The sequence below is a fragment of the Nicotiana attenuata genome, chromosome 5 (assembly GCF_001879085.1).
Source record: "Nicotiana attenuata strain UT chromosome 5, NIATTr2, whole genome shotgun sequence".
In the NCBI taxonomy this organism is placed as follows: Eukaryota; Viridiplantae; Streptophyta; class Magnoliopsida; order Solanales; family Solanaceae; genus Nicotiana; species Nicotiana attenuata.
In genome coordinates, this window is record NC_031993.1 from 19,975,716 (window position 1) to 19,998,790 (window position 23,075).

The following is a 23,075-nucleotide window of genomic DNA, read 5'->3' on the forward strand; positions in this document are numbered from 1 at the left end:
GGTGGAGGTGAGACAAGAAAACGAAACAGAAATAAATAAAAAAAAAAAGTTTGCGGGGGAGGGGGGAGGGGGGTGGGACGAAAAAACCAGAAAATTGAAGTTGGAGGGGTCGGGATTAGATGTGAGGGTAGGTGGAGCTTTTGGAAAATATTTTCCTAACTTTTTTTAGGAAAGTCATTTTCCTCCAATTTCAGGAAAATGTGATATTTAGGAAAATATTTTCCAAATTATTTTGTGCAACCAAACGGTGAAAAATGGGAAAATATTTTTTGTGTCATACCAAACACACCCTATATCTGTATTCTTTCAAATAACAAAAATCACCATGATCTAGCAAAACATTTATTTAGGTGATAAATAATTAAATATATATCGAGGAAACAGATATAAACTCCGCTTCAATTGCAAGGTCAGAGAGAGAACCGTTCTAAACTGAAAGTTCATATTATCATCATCATACTATAATTATTTTCGGATGGAAGAAAAAGAAACGTGTCATATAAAGTCAAATAAGAAACCTGTCGTATGCAAAATGATTAGTTTTAATCTAAATGATACTCAAAGAGTAGAATTAGAGAAGGCTAATAGTAGTATCATCACCATTGGTTTTCATGGAAATCATTGTGCTACTCACAAGAAGAATACGGTGCTGGCTTTAGATCTATACATGATATTTGTCTCACCTATGCTGCTAAAAATTGGTAGGGATTGAGAACACAACAATCCTTGTGGAGAGAGTGTATTGAGATTTGAGGCAAAGTACTGCAAAATGATACATCCTATGGCAGGAGAGAATGCTCTTTTTGGTGGGATAATTAGTCTGGACTAGGACTGCTAGCTAAATTTGTGACTCAAGGACCTAAGCCAGGCAAAATGCAGTTAAAGCAGGTCTACGATGGTGATACGTGGAACTTTCGACAAGTTCTACCAAATCACATTTTGGAGGAGATAAAGAAAGTCACAAATTGATGAAGATAACAAACTGGATAGGCTTATTTGGAAACCATCCAAGGATGGTAAATTCTCTTGTAAAACTGCTTTTCATGCGTTGAGAAAAACTGGAATCACTTCCATGTCCTCCCAAAGAATATGGCATAAAAAACTTCCCTTTAAGGTACCCTTCTTCATGATGAGGCTTTTGAGAGGGATAACAAGGTTCGGCATTCAAGGCCTTCTAAATGTTATTGTTGTAGAGATGCACAAGAAGATTATATTGCTCACATCTTTTTCTCAAGATGGAAAGCTCAATATGTATGGAAACATTTCAGTCAGAGCGTAGGTATTACTATCTCAAGCAACTTAAAACAGACATTGATGAAATGGTGGTTCATTAAGCCTTTGAATGAGGCGCACAGTTTTGTTCTCCAATGTGTTCCTTCAATTATCTGTTGGGAGTTGTGGAAACAAAGGTGTGCAGACAAATATGAAGGTTCATATACTTCTGTACAAAGCTTGCTAGAGTGAGTGCAATCACTGATAATCATGTTCCTCAAAGTTCACTACAAGGGAATAAAATGGGAATACAACTGGGCTGGAATTTGCAGGTTCCTGGAAGGTTTTAAACCTCCAATGAAAGCTCTCAAGGTGATGTGGTAGACTGAAGCTCAACACAGATGGGAGTAGTCATGTTATGAAAAGAGTGGCCGGTATTGGCGGTATTGTTAGGGATAGGTGGAAAGCTTATCATGGCATATGCCAAGGCTCTTCACTTCTCTACTAACAATACGATGGAAACACAAGCTGCACTTTTTGGAATTGAGCGTGTCTACTTCACAGAGGAACATATGCATTTGGTTCCTTTTATTTATAGAGAAACTTTCAGAAACCACCATGTTTTAGTGGTTATTAGCTAGTTGTAGCTACCATTTACTATATTACTTTCTATAGCTATGTTTTAAGATTTTTTAGAGTGTATTCGATGTATTTAAGCTATTGAATACAATAGCATTTCTAGGTGTGGGGATTACAGCTAGACAGATTTTTGTATTCGACTGTATTCATGGCGTGAAACATGGGATTACAGCTGGACAGATTATTGTATTCGACTGTATTCACGGTGTGAAACAGGGGATTACACTGTTTTTAAACGGAAAGTGAATCAATTAACATAATAGACTCCTAATATAACTCAACAAACTCAATTATACACACAAATTTTGTATTTCCAGTTATAAAAAATATTCTCAACCGAAAAACACCCCAAAAACATCGCAATCTTCAGAGAAAATTATATAATACATCTGAATACATAAATTATATTAATTAAAAAACATATGAATACATTCATGGAATATAGTGAGACAGTGAATATAATGAAATACAAAGAATACAGCGGGATACAATGGAAAAAAAAAAAAGACAACGAATACAATGAAATACATGGAATATAGCGAGATACATTGAAATACAATGAAAAAAAAACAATGAATACAATGAAATACAACGAGATACATTGAAATATATTAACAGAAAATTCAAGTTGCTCAGCCCCCAACTCTGTCGTCTTTGTTCAAGAACAACCCTAATGTCGTCTCGTCAAGAGGGCCGCGATTCTGACTCGAAACACTCAAAATTTGGCGCAAAAGCTAAAGAAATTCCTTATTTTCAATAGCAGATTGTCTTCTTTTGTTAGTAATTGCGAATTTGGTAGATGAAGAAAAGCAGCAATGGAGTTGGTGAGAGGCAAGAGTTGCAGTGGCCATGTCTAGATTTCATAGCAAACCAACGGCCATCAGAATGGGGTGGATCTTTCTCTCTAGGGCTTTAGTAACCAATGCCGGCGGAACCTCCGTCGCCTCTAGCGGTGCTTCAGTGGCCATTGATTTTTGCCTCAACCTTCTGTGCTGATTTTTCACGAATGGAGAGGCGTAATGGAATTGTTGGAAAGAGACTCAGGTTATGGAGCTGGAGTTTTATTTAGAGAAAAATAATAAAAAGAGTATTTTATGGCTTAACGGTAGGAGGTAACCATAAATAGATATTTGGCTATAAAAATCAAAAGGTAGCTATTAAATATAATTTTTTAAAAGGATATTTATTTAAAATAAATAAGGTATCAACCTTTGCTATAGGAGGTAAAAATTCCTTTATTTATTGTATGTTTCTCATTTTGGTTATTAATCTACAGGTAGGGATCTGCCCAACCACCCACCAAAATGGTGGTCTTTGTCTAAAAAAAAAAATAGTAGTAGCATTTATTGGCAAATATGTGGCGTTCACAACATTATCTTGTTTTTGGATGATTGTTCTTCTCATAACAGTAGTTGTATGCACTATGTTATTCTTTCTTTTTTCTTTTTTGTTAATAGTGGTGTTTCCAAGCCAACTTGCACAGACCTCAATTACTCTATCAAGTATTGCTACCTTTCTGACTCGATTACTCTATCCAGTATTGCTACCTTCCACTAGCACAAGTACCGAGAAACTTTGCCTCCGTGGCTGAGGCAGATGGGTAGAATGAATGTACCTTTAATGAAGTGTGTTGGCATAGCAACTATACTTCCTAATCTATATACTCCCTCCGGTTCAAAATAAGTGATTTTTTGGCCTTTTTCTTGTGGTCCAAAATAAGTGATTTTTCCAGATTTCAAGAATGAATTAATTATTTTTTTCCTACATTGTCCTTGGAGTAAATAGTGTTGGAATATGTGTTAGGAGTGTTTATGTGAGATAGTAAAGGTTAATATGGTCAATTCCATTGTTAATTAATGCTAAAAGGTGGATTTCTTAATCTGTGTGAAAACATCCAAAACATCACTTATTTTGGACCGGAGGGAGTATTTAAAGAGAGGAGAAACAAAAGGCGGTTCTTGGAATCTACAAGAGTAACATCTCAATCCAACCAGGCAAACTCTTAAACAGTTAAAACTCATTAACAAATCCAGATTTCAGGTGTACCACTGTAATCTGCACATAAACATGCAATTCCATTGCCAAAAAGCCAAAGTGAAAACTTTGAGGTATTACCAAACCGGACAAGCTCATTAGATGGTCTGATTCTAAGGAACTGTATTGAAGTTGTACATCATGAAGAGGAGAAGCCAAAGAAAATGAAGGATGTGGTCGCCAAAGAGTTCCCTTGAAGAGAAAATCTGCAGGATGATGTTGACAGGAAAGCAGACAGACGAGGCAAACCTCACCAGCTTTAAGACCTTAACTTGCCGATGACTTGGATTCAGTAGCCTTCAGTTCCATACCCCAATAGTTCTTTGGACATATTCGATGCAGCTATCAAAAGGCTGGCACAATATTACTACCGTTCCCTTTCCTCATGGCATATATTTTACAAGAGCATCACAAAGTGCTCCCAAGATCATTGATTACTTCAATGGTTTGTGTGGCTGGGCTACTCTTCAAGCATTTCAAGAAGAATACATAATATTCCAATTTCAGACTGCTGCAACTTGGTCCACCTCATTTTGAAAGATTCCCTTCTCTTGCAAATCCTAGAGCATTGGCAAATATTCTCTTAGCAGCACCAATATGTTCTTCACGAATACTCTCTTTGTTAACCTTCCCTTCCTTTTTCACTTGCATCGAGGAACCTGTCCCATCGGTGTTTTTAGGTGTTATCTTCTTGATATGTGGTGTTTTACTGCCATTCGATATGCTGCTTTTAGTCTTACCACCGGAATCAGGATATTTTGCAGGGGGGGTTTTGACCTCCATATGAGTCTGCTTGCCCAAATTTATCCGACCTTCGTCCTTATGCTGGATATTTACATCCTTGGCTTGTTCTTCACATTCCTCAGTATTTGCATGGTGGATCTCAAGGTTAGGTGGCCTGATTCTTTGGCCAAGTGCATGTGCAATCATACGACGGGCAACCATAGGATCTTTTCGAGGCCTATCTTTCATACATTGTCTTGTCTCACCTTGATCACCAGAAAAAATCCGTTTTCGGGCAGCCAGATATGCCTCTTCCCTCTCCTCAAGGGAAATGTTAAAGATTGGCATTGGTGTCTCTTCTGCCTTTGACTCTGAAATGCAAGAACGGCCAGAAAGTAAAGAGTACTTTTAATCAGCTTGAGCCTAATATAAATATTGCAAGAAAATTAAACTAAGAGCTCTACGAAATTTATTTCTAGGAGAAAATTCTTCATTGCAGTATTATCTTACCAGGATTGTATTCTGTTTTTGAGCGACTATCTATGTGCTACTCTGTTGGCTGGTGCTTATTTTTTAATGTAGTAAAATAATAGCACCATACTTTCGTTTGGTATTTGAGTTGCTATCTCATGCTTATTTGGTTGCTTACCATTTTAGTACTTAAAAAGTGTAAGTTACAAGCGGATTTCTGCATACTACTCATTAACCCCCCCACCCCCCACACACACAAAAAATACATCTTTTATTCTCAAAGTACAGGAGAAGAATAAATGTAGACATCAGTGAGGTATTGTTACTTTTTCCTTAAATTGCATATATACTTCTCCTTCATTGCACCTTTTTTACTAAAGCCCACACCTAAATTGCGCTTAAAGCTCCAATAGACCAAGAGCACTTTTTAGAGCTTTTCGCCTTTGACAGCACTGCTTTCTGGTGACATATACCTTGATGCAAGAATCTGGAGTATGAGGTAGGAAAAATTGAATTTCAGCAATAATGCAGAGACTATCTGCATTATTAGCAAGTTTAAAGGCCAGAAGCAAAAGGGTTAAAGAGTATGAATTGCCTGTTGACTGTTGAGCAGATGGGCTGATTCTGTAGCAAATATTTCAAGTTGTTCAACAACAAACAACAACAACAAATAACATATTTATTGTGGATAGAAACACGTAAGGTATTTATGGAGGTGTCCGATTTGTTGTGTTTATACATAGCTAGTGGTTCACTTCAGCTCATTGCAGGTCAGCGAGGCCACAGTCCAAAAATTGTGCTGCATCAACTTAGTGTTTATGGTTGGAGAATTGCAAGAACATGTAAAAACGATACACTCAATCCAATCAGCTGAAACGCATCAGCCTTTACATGTTCTTGCAGTTCTCCAATCAGACAAGCTATGTTGAGGCAAATACCCAAACCTTTTAATAGCTTACCTTCCTTCCTCTTCCTGAAGTTGAAGCCTCAATAACCTGGCTGTAGTAGATTATATGGTATTTTTTACAGTAAAAATCATTTTGCTCATCTTGAGCTTGACCTCAGTAGAAAAGTGAACAAAAAGCTCAAAAACAAATTGCGGGGCATTTTATACAACAAGAAATTGCACATTGAATGGATCAGAGAAGTTGGGGTTGATTTGAATGCCACATTTTGCCTTGTGCTTCGGGAAATTGTGAAAAATGCATTTTCATTTGTCTGGGCCAAATCATTTTGCTCTACATCTGAAGTAAAATTCATTCATAATGTTTTCCTTAACAACGAATACACTTATTTGTTGATTATATTTCTTGTTTAGCACCGCTCTATTCAAGATAGAACTCACGGGCAATCAGTGCGCGCGCTTTAGAGCCTTGCCTACACTGAAAGGCAGCTTAAGCGAGGCGAAGTGTGCTCCCGAGCTTTTCTGAGCTTCAGGGCTTAAGTGCCTTAAATGAGCCTTTGAACAACACTGCCAGAAAGAAAGAAAGAACGAATGTTGGTTCTGACCCACCAAAAAAGAAAAGATGTTGATTCTGTAAGCAATTGTTCTCTGTCAATCCCAAATGAAGTTGAAATCAAAACTTGTAGGACTTAAACCCTTACATAAGCATCTGTTTTTAAAAAACAGACAAGCATCTTAAAAAAACTTAAATAGGTATTTTGACTTGATAGCTTGTTTTGGACATTAGACTGATTAGGTTCATATGAAAGTGCATGAATATTCTCCAAGTTTTTCAGACAATCATTTCAAGCTTTGATCTGCGGAGCAGTTCTGAAATACATAAAGCTTAGAGCACCTCATATACTAGAAAAGAAACAATACCTTCAGAATCTTCTTTTCTTCTATATATTACATCTACAGTCCTTGGAGATTGTAGTTCGTCATACTGCCACAGGAGATCACTAATGAGAATGGAAGGTCTGCAAATGGAGTTCCCAAAAAATGTTAGAAGACCATGAACTAATAATGACAAACTTTATCACTTAAAGCTCACAATTTCAAGCACTTGGGTGTCACTTCAGAATGAGGAAGGGCTAAGTGCAAGAGAGTTGCATTTAATTCTTGTGACTTGCCCAACAAGATGGGATCTTATAAGGATGCAGTGGTGTGGCCGTTGCTTCCCTAGCACTTGGGTGCACTTCAGAATGGGGAAGGGCTAAGTGCAAGAGAGTTGTATTTAATTCTTCCTACTTGTCCAACAAGATGAGATCTTATAAGGATGCAGTGGCGTGGCCGTTGCTTCCCTTGAAATGATTTATACTATGTTTCTACAGCCGGAGCCGAGAGGCAATAAGAGTGTTTGTGCATGTGTCCAGTGGGTGTGGGTCCTCCGGAGAGCCGGAGACAATCTCAGAATGGGTAGTCCAAATGATGAAAGGACTGCATGGGAGGGTGCGAATTTTCGGGGATACATTTGTACTTTTCCAACTTCTAAGGGTCCTCCCATTGGCTGTGGCGCTTACGTGACCATTAGCTGAGAAAGCTACGATCCCATCATTCAACATATCCACAATCTAAATAGAGCATGGAATGGATGAGGTTAGGTTCCAGGGTACCTGCAGCGACACCTAAGGTGGTTCAAATTCCCAACTTCTAAGAAGTGTCTCATGAAACCATAGCACCGCCACCAACTTACAAATTATTGAGAATGATAATTGAGAGATCAAAAATCCTTATTGTGGCCCTTGCTTGAATGTTGCAACAAAAATGGTTGATTAACCGTTGAGGATCAAGATATTTTGCGGAGGGTAAAAGTAGCGTCGCTGAAAGTGTAGCAGTATAATGATGTACCATAAAAAGAGAAGGGAGAAAGTCCAGGAAAGATATGAGAAAAGAGAAGAATAAAAGAGAGACTAAGAGAAGAAAGAAAGGAGGAGAAGAACAAGAGATTAATATCTTCTTCACTTACCTCGAACAAACTACACATTAGCCCTATCTATATAATACGGAGCCTTTCAACAAGTTGAAAGGCTTGAAACATCTAAGACTGTTATGTTTCACTAATATTACCTCTAACTAATAGTAATAGATAAGCTCTAATCTCTAACTAAGGACAAATTAATATCACAGTAAAATAATGACATATCTCTCTTTTTGAGTTACATCATTCTTCTTCAGTTGGAGAAAACTCGACTACGATGCGTGAGACTATTGGTGCAACTCCAGAAAGATTTCAAATTATTAGAATGAAACTCATTCTCATTGGTCCAGGTTGAATTCTTTTGCAAACTATTAACCTAAGATGACAAATATATTCAGAGCCGGTGACAAGAATTATTGGTGGGTGCTAAAGCTGCAAAGCTGTTGACCCTAAAAGGTCACTTACATTAACATAGCATAAACATGAGATCAAAGATGCTCTAGTTGAATATGTGCTCATGAATTTCAATTAAGAAGTTTAGAACAGATGATAGAGCTGCAATATGAACATTCACATGAGTTTAGGTAGTGCAACTTTCTTGAACGTACATTGATGTCTCTGAGCAACGCTCCAAAACCAAGTGCCTTTCTTCCCCTTCACCAACTGACTGATGAGAAAATCTACCAGAATAAGGCAATTATACACTTGTCAAATAGAAAATACAGTCGATTTAGAAAGTACTCTATGATATAAAGGAACCAACATTCCGAATACAGTTACCCAAAAATATCAGCAAGCCGATGTAAGAGAAGGCGGTTATATGGATTCGTTGGTTCTAGCTCCAAGACCCCATTAGAACTGCATTAAAATACTAGATATAATATGAGTTGCACCACCAGAAAAAAGAACTTAGACATAAACATATTTACCTAAAGTACAGTGAGAAAAAGAGTTATTTCAAGTCAAATCTGCAGAAAATCATTGTTTCCTCACTCCCTTCTCGTGTTGAATCAATTTATAAATACAACACCTACAACTACTCCTCAATCCCATGCAAGTTGAACTCGGCTATATGAATCCTCACTGACCATGTAGCTCCATTTGAACTTTTGAATCAATTGATAAGTACAAAGTCTTTCAAAAGTGTACATTTAAAACATAGAGGGATTCTATAGATAGCAAAATCAATTGGGATAATGAGGCACAAGGTGCAGATACTGTGTGTTGGTATACAATGAACATACAGTAGTATAGGTTAATTGACGGAACTTCAACCCACACAGGCCAAAGCTTAGATTAAAAATGACAACTTATAACATTGCCTAGGCTTGTGGACAGCGGGATAATATATTGTGACAAGTGTAAAAGAAATGAATCGTGGGAAATAGAGGTGCAATTGTATGAGACGAAAGGAAAGATAAAGACAAAAACTCAGAAAGAAACTACCCACTTGTCCCTTATACTCCTTTAACCTTGATTTTTGCCCTTCATATTATTCACAATAATGCAAGAAGTAATTTCTAGCTGTTGGATGATGTCATGGAATACACATATTTTTTAGTCAACTAAATATTACAAGCTTTCGGTGTTAGAGAAAGAAGTCGCATCTTCATAACATCTGTACTTGACTAACTCTTCCTGCTAAAGTACCTTGTATCATCAAGAAGGAAATTGACTAGGGTCTCTTCCATAGATAGGATAAGATGCTTGCAAGGAAGATTATCTTTGATAAGAAAGGCCAGTTCTTCGACCTGCATTGTGGTGATGTAAATGTTATCAAGCCACCTAAAAACACTTACTATTGGAGTACAAAGATTGCCAAAAGGCACAAGGAAAAGAAATAGTAGATTGATTAAGTAAAAGAATGTTAACCATCAAGTAATATCTTAATTGATGCTAATTCATACAATTAAGGCAAAGGCACCAACTAAATCACCAGAAGATATTGATTGCATGCGTTAAGTCTTTATAATGTTGGTCCTAATGGACTAAACAATTTAATTAGCTATCACCTGAGTTGTTGTACTAAACAAGGTTATATGTTAGGGTTGTTAGGTAACGAACAAGAAAAAATATAAACATGTGCATACCAAAGTCAATAAGAAACATATAGCAGAGTGCGGGAATTACACGTGTATGAGTTCATTTAACGGCTAACAGTTTCTTTTGGGTGCCCATAATCTATTAAAAATTGTACAATCGCAAACTAGGCATCTCGTGCAAAAATATATGGTTAACAATACAATCAGATCATCAAATTATGAGGTCGAGAATGCTCTCCAAATAATATTTGCAGTATGTGGCATATTATGTTCTTAAATTAATAATCTTTCATCCAAACTGAACATTTATTTTCCTATATTAAACCATCCTAACATAATATCCATTTTCCATTAAAATAAAAATATTTCGTAGCTTAAAGCGAGACGGCGCGAGGGGTAATCGTTTCATAGGCGAAGTCAAGCGCTTCAGAGAAGTGTCCGCTTCAAACAATGACGCGCAAAGTGATTCCAACAAGTTGTTGTCGACTCTTTGAATCTCAACTTTGAGGAGATGGATTAATATCAGCATTATCATATATTGGATGTTGAAATTAGATATTTTTATTTAAATTCATTTATTATAGTGCTAATACAGATATGCCTAGTACTTTTTAATTTTCCAAGAATTGTGCACTTCACTTCACAGAAGCAAACCTTTATTTCTTGCTTTTTCGCTTCAAGCCTCGTTACTTCTAATAACACTGTGAGTTCCAGTTAGATTCTTACATCACAATGTATAGTTCCAAGAATTTTCTTTGATAACCGAGAAATCCCTCGGGCCAGTAGTACACGGTTCGAAACTCGGTGGATGATGGACTAGGCCTTTACCCTTCTCCACTTAAATACCAGGTTTTTGTCTGCGCCATGATTCGAACCTGTGAATTGCGCCAATCCACACATCACTTTTTCTTCTCTTACCACTAGACAATAGCCCTGGGGGGATCTAGTTCTAACAACTTTCTGTCAACATAAGTTTCAGACTTCAGTAAAATTGGGCTACTCTTGAAATAATTTTTACTAATTTCTTCCTACACAACAACTTTCTCCCATTTTACTCAAAATTAAACTACCAATTACCTTCTTTTCCCACAAAATACTAAGCAAAAACATATTTTTTACAGATGAATCATTCCCCCTGAACCAACAATAAACCCTATATCAAACACCATTTTTCAATACGGGTAAATAACTTGTAAATTCAAAGCAAATAAAATTCTACAAATTTAATTAAATCTCACACTTATCCCCAACCTAAATGATTTTCACAAATAATCAATTAAATATTAAAAAGAACAGAATTTTCATATATCACGGGGGTGCAAAATTACTTACCATGGCGAATTCTGTAAGACTCATAGTTTAAGATGAAGAATCGTAAAGGGTGTATAACCCACAAATTTTCTTGGATTTCTTTTCAGTCGATTTTGAACGCAATATTTTAGGATTTCGTGCAATAACAATAACCGATCAATACAAAACTTCCCAAGAATAAGGTCACTTTAGTACCTAAACTTAGGAAATATGTCCAAATTTGTCCTTGTACTATCTGAAATTGCTCTACTTTTCTTGCACAACTGTAATATTAGATCGAAAGTTTAACCGATAACAAAATTGAATAATTTTAAATAATATCTAGGTAAAATTGACAATTTTTCCTAGTCGAGTTTGCCAATGTTACAAATTACTCTCTCCATTGTTTGAAAATATGATTAGCTCTTATTATTTGTCTTTTTTGTGTTACACTAGGGAAAAGTAAAATGTGACTAGATAGTTAATAAAATTGAAATAAAGAAAAAACTAAGATGTGTAGAGATGAAATTATGACTTCTTCAGAATGTTTTTAGGACTCAACTTGGAGTTTCATAAAGTTGGTTTTTAGATTGTAACTTAAAGGAAATATTATTTCAAATTAGTCATATCACATACTTTTTAAACTAACAATAAATTGATTTAAAGAATTGTTACCAGAAAATAAAAACAAGGGAGGTTAGTGTAATATCGTAAATCATAAGGGATGTCAGTTTTATGAAGCAAAATCTAAGGGGAGATCTCTGAAATTATCACTTAAATTCAATACTCATTAGCTATATACTATCGGAAATCTACTGCTTCCACTAGCAAAGGTGCCAAGTAATCCCAACAATAGGAAGAAATCACCTAGTTTATTTGTCTCTATTGGAATTTGAATCATGAATTTTAAAATTTTTACCCATTTTATTGACTACTAAACCACACCCCTTGACTGAATATAAAATTTTAACTAGTAAAAACAAACTTTTAAGGTAACATATGCTTATAAGTTCATTTTTATGTTAAATATCACTCGTATTAGTTAGCTCATAATATGTCATTTAAAAAGCTAATGAGATTTGGGGGGGGAGGAACTACTGAGATGCATTTATTTAGTTGTCTAAACTTAAATGGTTAATTGTCTTACTATACTAAATTTGAAATATAAGCTTAGAATTATTTGTCATATGTTGCATATTATCTAATGATTGACACTTTTTAATTATACAGACAAGTCAGTTTGATTTCACAAGTTGTAAGAGGGTTTCTGAAAACAATTGGATCCATTTGGAAGGGTTCTTTCTTGGTTACATGATATATTGTTATGCCCTCAAACATCAGAAAACATATGCAACACCCAGTGTTTACACTAAACAACATTAAATTTGTCATGGTTAAGTAATAAATTAGGATGAGAACATGTATTTAACTATATGGTGAAGTGATAGGAAACTGCAAAAATATATGTCATATGTTCATTAGGTTGGTGTAAATGGATGTGTATAAGTTTTTGACAGAAAACATCTGTGGTTATACATTATGGTTACAGTATAATGCTCTCCTTTCACTCCATAGAGAAAAGAATGTGTGGTTTTTCATTTAGAGACTGTAATAATACAGGGCTAAAATCTGTTGCTTTGAGAATTCTGATTCCTGAAGACAAAAGGTCAATAAAAATCATCTACATCCTTTAAGAAAAAGGGACACCTTTCTCAAGTTAACAAACATATAATCTTATGATGAACATTCAGCCAAATCTGGATTTTCATTTGTTGAAATATTGACACCAAGGAGAGACAAGTCCTTGCGCAACAAATCTGCATTCTTGAATTGAAGGCCGTTGAGTCCTACTTCAACTGCAGCTTCAACATTTCTCATCCTGGATGATCATGACATAACTCGTGTGAGAAATTTACATTGAACAAACATAGACGTTATAGCTTCTGCATGAGACAAGACCAAGTGATAGTTGGAACTTTTGCAACCCAAGCTCCTATAATGAGTAGATGGAACTGCATTTTCATGTCTAAAGATGAATAGAAAGCTTCAGTTCTTTCGGATATACTAAACTCGACAATAAATTCTTTATTATACATCCAACCATTAATATTCTTAAAATTAGAAACATGATGTACAAGGACATGTGATGCGTCCAAGCATAGACTCCGTCTATATAGCTACATTATGGAAAACTCATTGAGGCTGAACTTGAACTTGTGGTCAAGAGATAGCTGTTAAGGGATGTACGGATTCTCGAGAAGAGAGGAGTCATGGTAGCCCCCCACCCCCTTAATTAAAAAAGCAACATGGTTTTAAGGGGAGGTACAGAGTGGGCCTATTAAGGATGGTATAATACTTTCATTACTCAAGAAAGAAGAAAAGATACAACCAGCGATAAGAAAGCAATAAGCTGCAATCAATTCCTATTGACTGTTTCCTTGAACCCCTTATCTTCGGTTTTCATAATTTACATTGATCTCAGCCTCTTTAGCTATAATTACATTTACAGCATTCTTTCTTCCCATCAGGTTTCCCCTTTTAACCATGTTGAGTCATCAAAATAGTTGTGGAAAGTAGTCAAGTGTACCTAGGAGAGAAGATATATTTTGAGGCTGATAGCCTCTGTTACCTGTAGTAGAATTATATTGGATCCATTAAGTGGCTATTTGGGCAATTGTTGTTAGCTTCATGTATATTTGTCTCTTATGTGAACCAGAGTAAAGATATTAGACATTTCACAAAGGAAGATTCATTTTAGGAGATTCAGTTAGAGATTTCCAAGCCCTACTCAGACTGCACTTTCTGGGAATACATTAAATAGGTATTTGAGCCAGATTGAGAGAGAAATACTCGTCAGAGAATCCATATATACTGTATATACCATCTGCAATGATTTACAATGTTGAGATTTACGTTAAGTTGGAGACCTCACACACACACACACACAAAAGGAGACTGCTTCAGTTGGATTACATTAGAAATTTCTTTTCCTGTGTGTAGATTGCTAGGAAACCTCCAATCATTCAATGTTGCCTGGGAAGTAAGCCTCAAGATGATGGAGACTCAGTTTGGACCAGCAACTCACAAGTTCGAGGAAAATAAATGACTGTAATATTATAAGAGATTCTTCCGGAAACAGCCTCTCTGCCTTCCAGGGTAGGGGTAAGGCTGCATACATCTCACCCTCCCCAGACCCCACTTGAGGGAATTTACTGGGTTTGTTGTTGTTGTAATATTATAAGAGATTCTAATCTTGATTATGCCTTTTCTTCATTGAACAAGATTAGAGATGAAGATAATAAATAAGTCCATGACTAGCAGACCAAGTAAAACCATCTGAAATTGGCATATAGGACAAGGCCCCGGATAGCTTGCTTTGGTATCAAAGGACCAGAATTTTTACTTTGTGCCAAGTTCTCGGAAGAAAAAATAAAGATTCAAGACCGCAATAAACTGGTAATTAAAGGAATCGAAATTTGATTATCATTTAACAAATGTTTATTAGCATAAATAAGTAATTATATGCCACTTACCTTATTAAATATTGATGCATTATTAATAGTTATAAAGACTTAAAAGCAAATAATATTAGTGACATACCTGTCATCAACAAAAATACAGCTAGAAGCTTCTACATTGAGATGCTTTACAACTTCTAAATAAAAATCGGGATCAGGCTTGCGTTTTCCTGTTAACATAAAGAGCTGAAAAAATCAGGTCTATGCTCCAATTGAATTCACACTTCATATTATGTCTTGCACGTCACAACTCCGCAAGTTTAGGGTTTCAGAACTTTTCGAGAAGGAACAAAAGCGGAGGATCCAAAATTTCACAAATTTGAGATACAGTAGTACTACACAAAAAAGGATAAATCAATCAGAATTTCGAAATCTAAGGCTAGCAGACAAATTATTGTTGAAGTGTGTAACTATCTCATCTAGAAGCTTAAGCTGTTAGAGAGAGCACACTTTTTATTTATTTAATTATGTCTTCAACACGTCCCCTCACGTGCGGGGTGGATTTTTTGTTTTATGAGCCAAGCACGTGAAAATTCTTTTATGTTAGAGAGAGCACACTTTTTATTTATTTAATTATGTCACACACTATTTATTTATTTAATTATGTCTTCAACAGTTATAAAACAGCAGCTTTGACTGTACGACTGAACCTATTAAACTTGTATAATACATTTAGACAGATATTCAACTCACTATCTATCGAAACATGATATATAGAGGATAATATTCAGTTAAACTATTGTAAACACTGAAATGGACATGTCCATCCATTGGTTCTCACTAAAAATCCTGACAAAAAAAGAAATTCGAAATTGTCTCTCAAAAGTAGAAGAATTATTAAAGGTCCAAACTCCAACGCAGACTAACTTAAAAAAGCATATAAATTAGGACTACAAGTGAAAATCTTTAAGTAGTTTGTTTTGTCTCAAACTTCTCTTTCTGGTCAGCATATCTTCTTTTCCATATTTCTACTCAAGTATCAACTATCAGGATGTTGATTGTTGAAATATTAATTGTGTAAGCATCCCAAAAATCGGCATATGCAGGAATACATAAGGAGCCAGCCACATCTACAATGAAACATTATTCAAACAGAAGTCCAGAGACAGAAAGAAAGCCTGTGAAAATTACCAAATATACAGGAACAAAATGTCCAAGATAGGTAATTTGAGAGTTTTAGCTTGTCCTCAATCATTTGGTACCTGGAAAAAGAACAAAGTTTGACAAACTTGAATGTTTCGCAAATTAACAAAGGTTTGATTGACCATACCAGATGGGATAATTTGTGAAAGCATGGATTTCATATCCATTTTCTTTCAAAGAATTCAATAATCCTTCAACACCTTCAATATAGGAATATGCTCTTTGCATACAGTTTTTCAGGCCTGGAAAGGATAAATAATGGTTCTCAGTTTACAAACAACAGAAAAGATGCTAATAGCTTGAATAAGTTGCAATGAAAACATCCTTAGCCTACATCAATCACAATAACACAGAGACAAAAGAACAATCAGGAAATGAGTATAGGCTCTTCCTGGGAAAATAATTGATGGTATATTAATTCATTATAAATCAGTTTTTAGCATTGGGGCCCATTCTGCACTTCCTAAAAAACTCTATACATTCATACAAGAATAAAAGGTTGAGGCCTGGCCTATATCTTATTCCATTTAACAATTTTATTACAAATTTTGTATCTGATTGTCATAACAGGAAGTGAGTACAACAGATAAATTTACTGAGGCATAGCAAAAATGATCATGAGTACGTAGCATCAAAGCCAAAATTCAATGAATAGGCAGTCTGAAACACCTAGAAACTAAGGATAATAATCAAGTTAATACTGGTGCGTGAATATTCAAAATCCACCAAATCAACATAGCTACCTCCTTCAAGATGATGCATACCTGGATCCAGGTTGTTATCTTTCATTTTAGTATGCATGCTTTCCAACTTTTTTGGGTCCAGATTAAATGAGGAAAAGCATACAGAAGTCAAGTGGCTCATATAAATTGGGAAGTATATGATAGTATATGAGCTAATATATATATATATATATATATATATATATATATATATATATATCCATATATAAATGCTGCCAGCAAGTACGGAAACAAGTTTACACCTCTTTGTAACAAATCAGCTGTAACATTCAAAAAAGATCTGCAAGACCCCTCAATGTATTCTGCTATTCATGTTAGGCCTCTTTTTGGGTGATAAGGTGATGTCTACCTACCTTCCAAATCAAAAGGTCTTCCATCCTTAAAGAATCTCCGAGCACACTCACCCTGAAAGAATATTATAACAATCTTTTATAAAATAAAAAAATTTAAAAAAGTAATCCAAGAAAAGCCAGGAAAAGGACCCACTTTCCAGTTCAACTATCAAAACAGCAAACGGGGCTGAATATGTTGCATATCCTTTTTCCTTGAGACCGTCAATAGATGCCAAAAGGAAATGGCTTGCAAAACTCAAAGAGAGACTAGCATACACAAGCACATACAAAAAATAAGGAAGAGGATACAAGTTTTACAACTTAACAAAACAAGGGTGATCTTTTAACTCAATACATTTTATTTGTGTTCCTTTTTTTCCCTTGTCTTTGAGGATGTCAAAGCTCTTTGTTCAAGACTGTATACAGCTCACTCTTATATTAACACATAAAAGAGCGCTGAGAGACAGGATTCCAGTACATGGAAAAATGGCTAGATGCCCCTAAGTGAAACATGCATAACAAATCAGATTATATTTGACATAGTTGAAAAAGAAAAAATAGTTATCATTGTTCAAGACAAAAGCGAAATACGCCTCTGTATATCTAGCTACCTGAAGCAGCTACATTACAAACACTCCTCAATATACCTCAGTGATAAGACCCTTCTCAAACTCAATCCAGGTAGTTGGATGCTTGCATTCCAGCAATTCTTTCATCGGCATTCTGAATAAAAGATCTCAATTGGAATCAGGACAAAAAAGAGTTAGAAGCTAAAAGAAGAAAAAAAGAACTAGTCTGGTTTGAACAGAAGTAATGGAAGCAAGAAAAAGTGTAACCTTTTCTAATTGCTACATCTTGCTGTTTTTCCTGTACAGTTTTCCTCTAATTGGAAAAAGAGTTACTAAAGTCTAAAGTTTGATCCTGTATGGCTTAACTAGCACAACCAAATCAACTTTACACCAATCAATTATTTCTACTCTCCCTATCGAGATGGTGATTCGTTATCATCCATTTCACAGTGAACATTCAGCCACCATAGCACAAAAGTCAAAACCCCATCTGCTAAAACTAACCATTTTTTAAACATATAACGATTCTAGATTTGATTTTTTCCACATAACATCCATATAGCATATCCCAACTTTGTTTGGGGTTGAGGTGTAACCGCAGGTGGATGTAAACATATGCGTTCAGCAGAACCTAGTAACTTTAGCCCAAACACTGAATATGTGTAAAGAAAGCTTTCATCCACTAAATATGTACAAAAGTAAAATTCAGAACCCGGTACTAGCACTTGAGGTCGTTGTCCTATAATCCAAAACCCATAAAGTTCAAACCTTAAATCCGTTTGGGTGTAATTACTTTCATATTGATTGAAAAATCAAGACTTCCAGCATAACAAGGCAACATATCAATAGGACCTTTACCATACCACAAGTATCCGAAAACTAGAAAGAGCAAGTGGGACAACCATGAGGTCTGGGTTTAAATACTAGTGGAGACAAAAATACTCGGTGATTTCTTCCCATCTGTCCAAGCCTCCCTTTCTTCTCGCAAGAACGGATCCTCGATGGAGAAGTAGAAGCATTGTTCCCCTCCGGTAAACTTGCTTGTGTCTGAGTTACCCGGTACCTATGTTGGTGGGAGGTAGTACATACCCCGTGGAATTAGTCAACATGCACACAAGCTGGCCCCGACTCTACCGCTATTTAAAAAAAGGTATAATCTTTGCCAATAGGTATATCTTTGTGTTTCTCCTGTTCAATTTTCCTCTAATTGGAAAAAAGGGTTACTAAAATTTGATGTTTGTATTTCACCCTTTAAATAATTAGTACTAGAATATACTTCAACATAAATCAGATGTCAAAGTGTAATTAAGCTTAACTAGCAAACAAAGTCAAAACCCCAATCAGCCAAAATTAACACTTTTTCATACATATAGCAAATTCAAGAATTGAGGGGAACTCAATTAGAGCAGAATGGCAACATAAGATTCATATAGCCGATCCCAACTTTATTTTGGATTGAGTCATAGTTAATTCATATTGACTGAACAATTCCAGCATAATAAGGCAAACATAAAAATGAACAGAAGTATCATAAAAAAACAAGAAACAGCAAGTAGGGGGTGCAGATAGCAAATACCTAAAGAAGGCAGGGATCTCATTGTAAAAAGGGTCACGAACAATAGTGTCCATAACGTCAAAAAGCAAAATGGGAAGCTTCCTTTGACTTTGACCCGCCATTGTTGAAGTGACACTGCAACTAATGTTGTTATTGAAAAACCCCATTTTTGCAGATTTAGGAGATGTTTTTTTCACTATGAAAGGGAAACTGCTAATGTTAGAAGCAGATGGTCTCCAAGATATCAATAGAGCCATTTAGAATTTGGATTCTTTTGTTTCTGCAAGATAAAGGTGTTTTTTTTTTTTCTTTTTTTTTTTTTCCTTTTTATTGGCTGAGGAGGAATTTTATTCATTTGTGTATTTTGCAGTTATAATTTTGGTTGTCAATTGATTGGCCTTGAGGTCTCATTCCAATAATGGATGAAATTGGAAAAAATGAAAAATAATGGACGAAATTGCAGTAAAAAGACAATATGGATCGCTTTCTATGAACGTTGGATTTGGTTTGGGTGTTTCTCTTTTCTTTTTCTTTTTCTTTTCCTTTTTCTTTTTTCTTTTTCTTTTATTCCTTTTGAGATATTTGTCTAATTCAACATACATACTATCATTATCTATCTATATCTATATTATTATAAAAGCATGAATAAAATGTTGGATTACATTTTATATTAAGCATAATAACTCAGAATAAAAGGACGTAATTGAAATTCTAGACATTAGCCTTGTAATCCTATTAATTTTAGGACATAATACTACAAGTTATAAATCCTACATAATTACCTTTAGAATCCTATTATCCTTCAAATATTTTCAAATCTGTTGGATAGAATTGTCAAATTTATGACTTTCCAAAAATTTAGACATTGATTTCAATTAAAACTTCGTGGAATTTTTTTAACTTTTAACCACTCAAGTAGATTCCCATAAGAATTTAAAACAAATTCAATTATTCCTATAAGAATTAGAAGCAAGAACGAGACTTTAATTTATTAGGTGTGGGAGTTCTTTTTCAATTGAAGCTATCAATAGTAATATTATAAAAATAGAAAAATAAGTATTAAAAAGATTTATTAGTTTCGGAGATAGATATATAATACCACATGTTAGCATGTAAACCTAATACCTTTAGGAACATGTTAGATTTCCTATTAGTATAATTACTTTCGGAATATGGACATATTTTTAGCCATGTAATTCTATTACTTTTAGAATGTACTTCTTATTATTATAAAAACAAGATAGACCAAAACAGCCCTAAAATATTAAACAGAAGAACTCATAGGAAAAAGACATAACTGTAATAACTTTTTTTTTTGGACTACAACAACTTCTATGTTAATTTTTTAATATTTAATATTTTTCCTCCATATTGGTAATACATTACCGCTCTATCAAATACCAAAAAACAAATAAAAGTAATATTAAAGGTACTGCATAAAGCGTTGAGATTGAGAAGAAAAAACTCTCACGATAATATATTATTATATTATATTTGAACTGCTTTCCTACTTAAATAATATTTTGATTATTATTAATTTTTCATGTAATATTGAAAAATATACCCAATTATTAAAGAACAACTAAGAAAGTTTTTAAGACCGTAAATGTGTGAGAAAGAGAAAGAAAAATGTTGGAGAGTCATACCATTAATGATTTTGCAAACATAAAGATCTAAAAGTGTAATGTCAAATCGATCTTTGTACTCTTTGAAAATAAATTTATGGTAGATAAAATTATAATTACGGGTAATTTTTTTTACATGAGATAAACTATTAGGAATCTGAATCAACAGAAATAAATTATTTTTATTGTTAAAATAAATAATCAAAATCTTATAATTAATTATTTAGCAAGAGAATCCAACTAAATTATTTTTTAATTCATCATATGAGTACAATTATTTTTCAAGTTAAAAAAAATCTTATGGTACATAAATTTATTCCATAAAAGAGTGTTAGAAATTAAAAAAATTAGATCACAGAGTAAAAAAGATTAGTATAATATTAAGAAGGCCATACAAGTGTTTGAGAAAGCACAATCAAAGCAAAATACTGAACAAGAATAAGCTTTCAAGACTACATTATAAAAAGTTGACTCTGGTATAGCGGGATTATCCTTTATAGATTTCTCCGGTGGAATCAAAATAATATTCATATGTCATGCATTACTTGTAATTGTCAGATCAAGAGGCATGCTATTGTTAGCAATTAGAACAAATGGTGCACCATCAACAATTTTATTATTAGGTCGTACAACTCACTTTAGATTTGATATACCTCTTCAAATAACTGAAATAACCGTCACAAATATATCAAAGAAGAGAAATAGTGCTAAAAATTTAAAGGAAATCAAAAGTGATAATATGGGACGAAGCATTTTTGGCTAAGCGTCAAACGGTCGAAACATTTGCCTAGAGTTTTAGAGAATATATTGGATATAAGATGAACTGTTTGGTGAAAAGTAAATAGTTTGAGAGGTGATTTTTGTCAAGTACTATAAGTAGTTGCAAAATTGACGAAAGCAGAAAGTGTAAAAGCTAGCTTGCCAAAATATATACTTACGGCCTCAAATGAAAAAATATTCAAATGACAAGAAATATAAACATAAGAACAGATCCAACATTTGTCGGAACCGAAGAAGTGCATCCAATAAAAGATGATTTGATTCTTCTAGAACACTTGGTTATCAACCTAACGGTAATAGTAGTGCATTTAATAAAGGAAAATATGTCCATCATTAGAATTAAAACGCAATTTGTGCAAATTACATGATAGAAATTAAAGAGCTATCTTAGCTAGCAAAAAATGAATATATTGATTAAACTAAAATAAAGGTTGATTGCTAAGTTTTATGGTAAAAACAAAATATTTTTCAGTTTTAACTCGCAAAAGATACCAATAATTACTACCAAGAAGAATACTTAAATGCTTAATACCAAACGGCCGTCTAACGTACATGTTTTTTGTCAAGTTCATTATTTCTTACGTATGTTAGTGTCACCATATATATATATTAGACTAAGTTAAAATTGATCTTCCATTGCATATAGGTTGATTTGAAGAAAAAATATGTCCGTTCTGCTACTAAAAACTTAGACCGGTGAATAACTTATGTAATACACATATGGTATATAGAAGTTTTGACAATAACGTCATACATGCAGAACTTATGATAATGTCAATGTGCTTCTAAAGTATGTGTTTATCCCGAATTCAACTTTCAGCTTCCGAAAACTAAAGAATATCCTTTTAAATGTGATAATAATAATTTTTAGTATGTTTATGTTTTGTAGTTATTTAAATAAGCACAAGGAACAAACATCCTAAATATTGGACTATATTTACAATAATATATTTTATTCCACGAATAACTATATGTTGCACTTTCAAGAGAGATATTAACATCGACAATAACAATGCTGGTTATGGCAGAGCAACCAAAGTATTAGAAGGAAACATACACAAAAACAATATCGTCTATAAAAAAATATTCGGTAAGATACCATCACATTAGATACCTTTAAGCTACAATACATAATTTTCTAAATATGACTAAAATTGATCATTTGTGTAAGTTGTGATGATATCCTTTAATTTTGAATGCACATATTATACTAATGTAACAATATTTTTGGCATTTAGATAATTTTGTTATTTATTATATATAAAATTCTTCCATTAATTAAATTTATTGTTCCTTCATATAATAAATATTTAAACAATCATGTGCTATAAATAAACTTCCACATCGTACAAGTTGATTTTGAAGCAAAATAAATTCATCGTATTGTTAAGAAACTTAGATACGTCAAATAGTTTATGTAATAGTATAAGAATAATATGTAGAAATTTTCACAACAATGTTATACATGCAGAAATTCTAATAGGTCAATGTACTTTCAAGCATGCGTTCATCCCCAGAATTCAGCTTTCGCCTCT

At 34.2% G+C, this 23,075-nt stretch overlaps 2 protein-coding genes across 2 annotated transcripts; both read right to left on the reverse strand.

Annotated features, from left to right (window-relative positions):
* On the reverse strand, positions 3,831-11,432 carry LOC109225450. The gene is made up of 6 exons (XM_019390121.1): positions 11,318-11,432; positions 9,594-9,694; positions 8,724-8,801; positions 8,552-8,623; positions 6,905-7,002; positions 3,831-4,979 (listed from the first exon to the last, which is right to left on the reverse strand). The coding sequence occupies exons 1-6, from the start codon at positions 11,339-11,341 to the stop codon at positions 4,414-4,416; spliced, it is 939 nt and encodes a 312-aa protein (XP_019245666.1). The 5' UTR covers positions 11,342-11,432; the 3' UTR covers positions 3,831-4,413.
* LOC109225451 lies at positions 12,848-19,554 on the reverse strand. The gene is given in 7 exon segments (XM_019390122.1): positions 12,848-13,154; positions 14,876-14,963; positions 15,925-16,048; positions 16,051-16,178; positions 17,033-17,084; positions 17,659-17,734; positions 19,157-19,554. Coding segments are annotated over 7 exon segments (849 nt in total). The 5' UTR covers positions 19,393-19,554; the 3' UTR covers positions 12,848-13,009.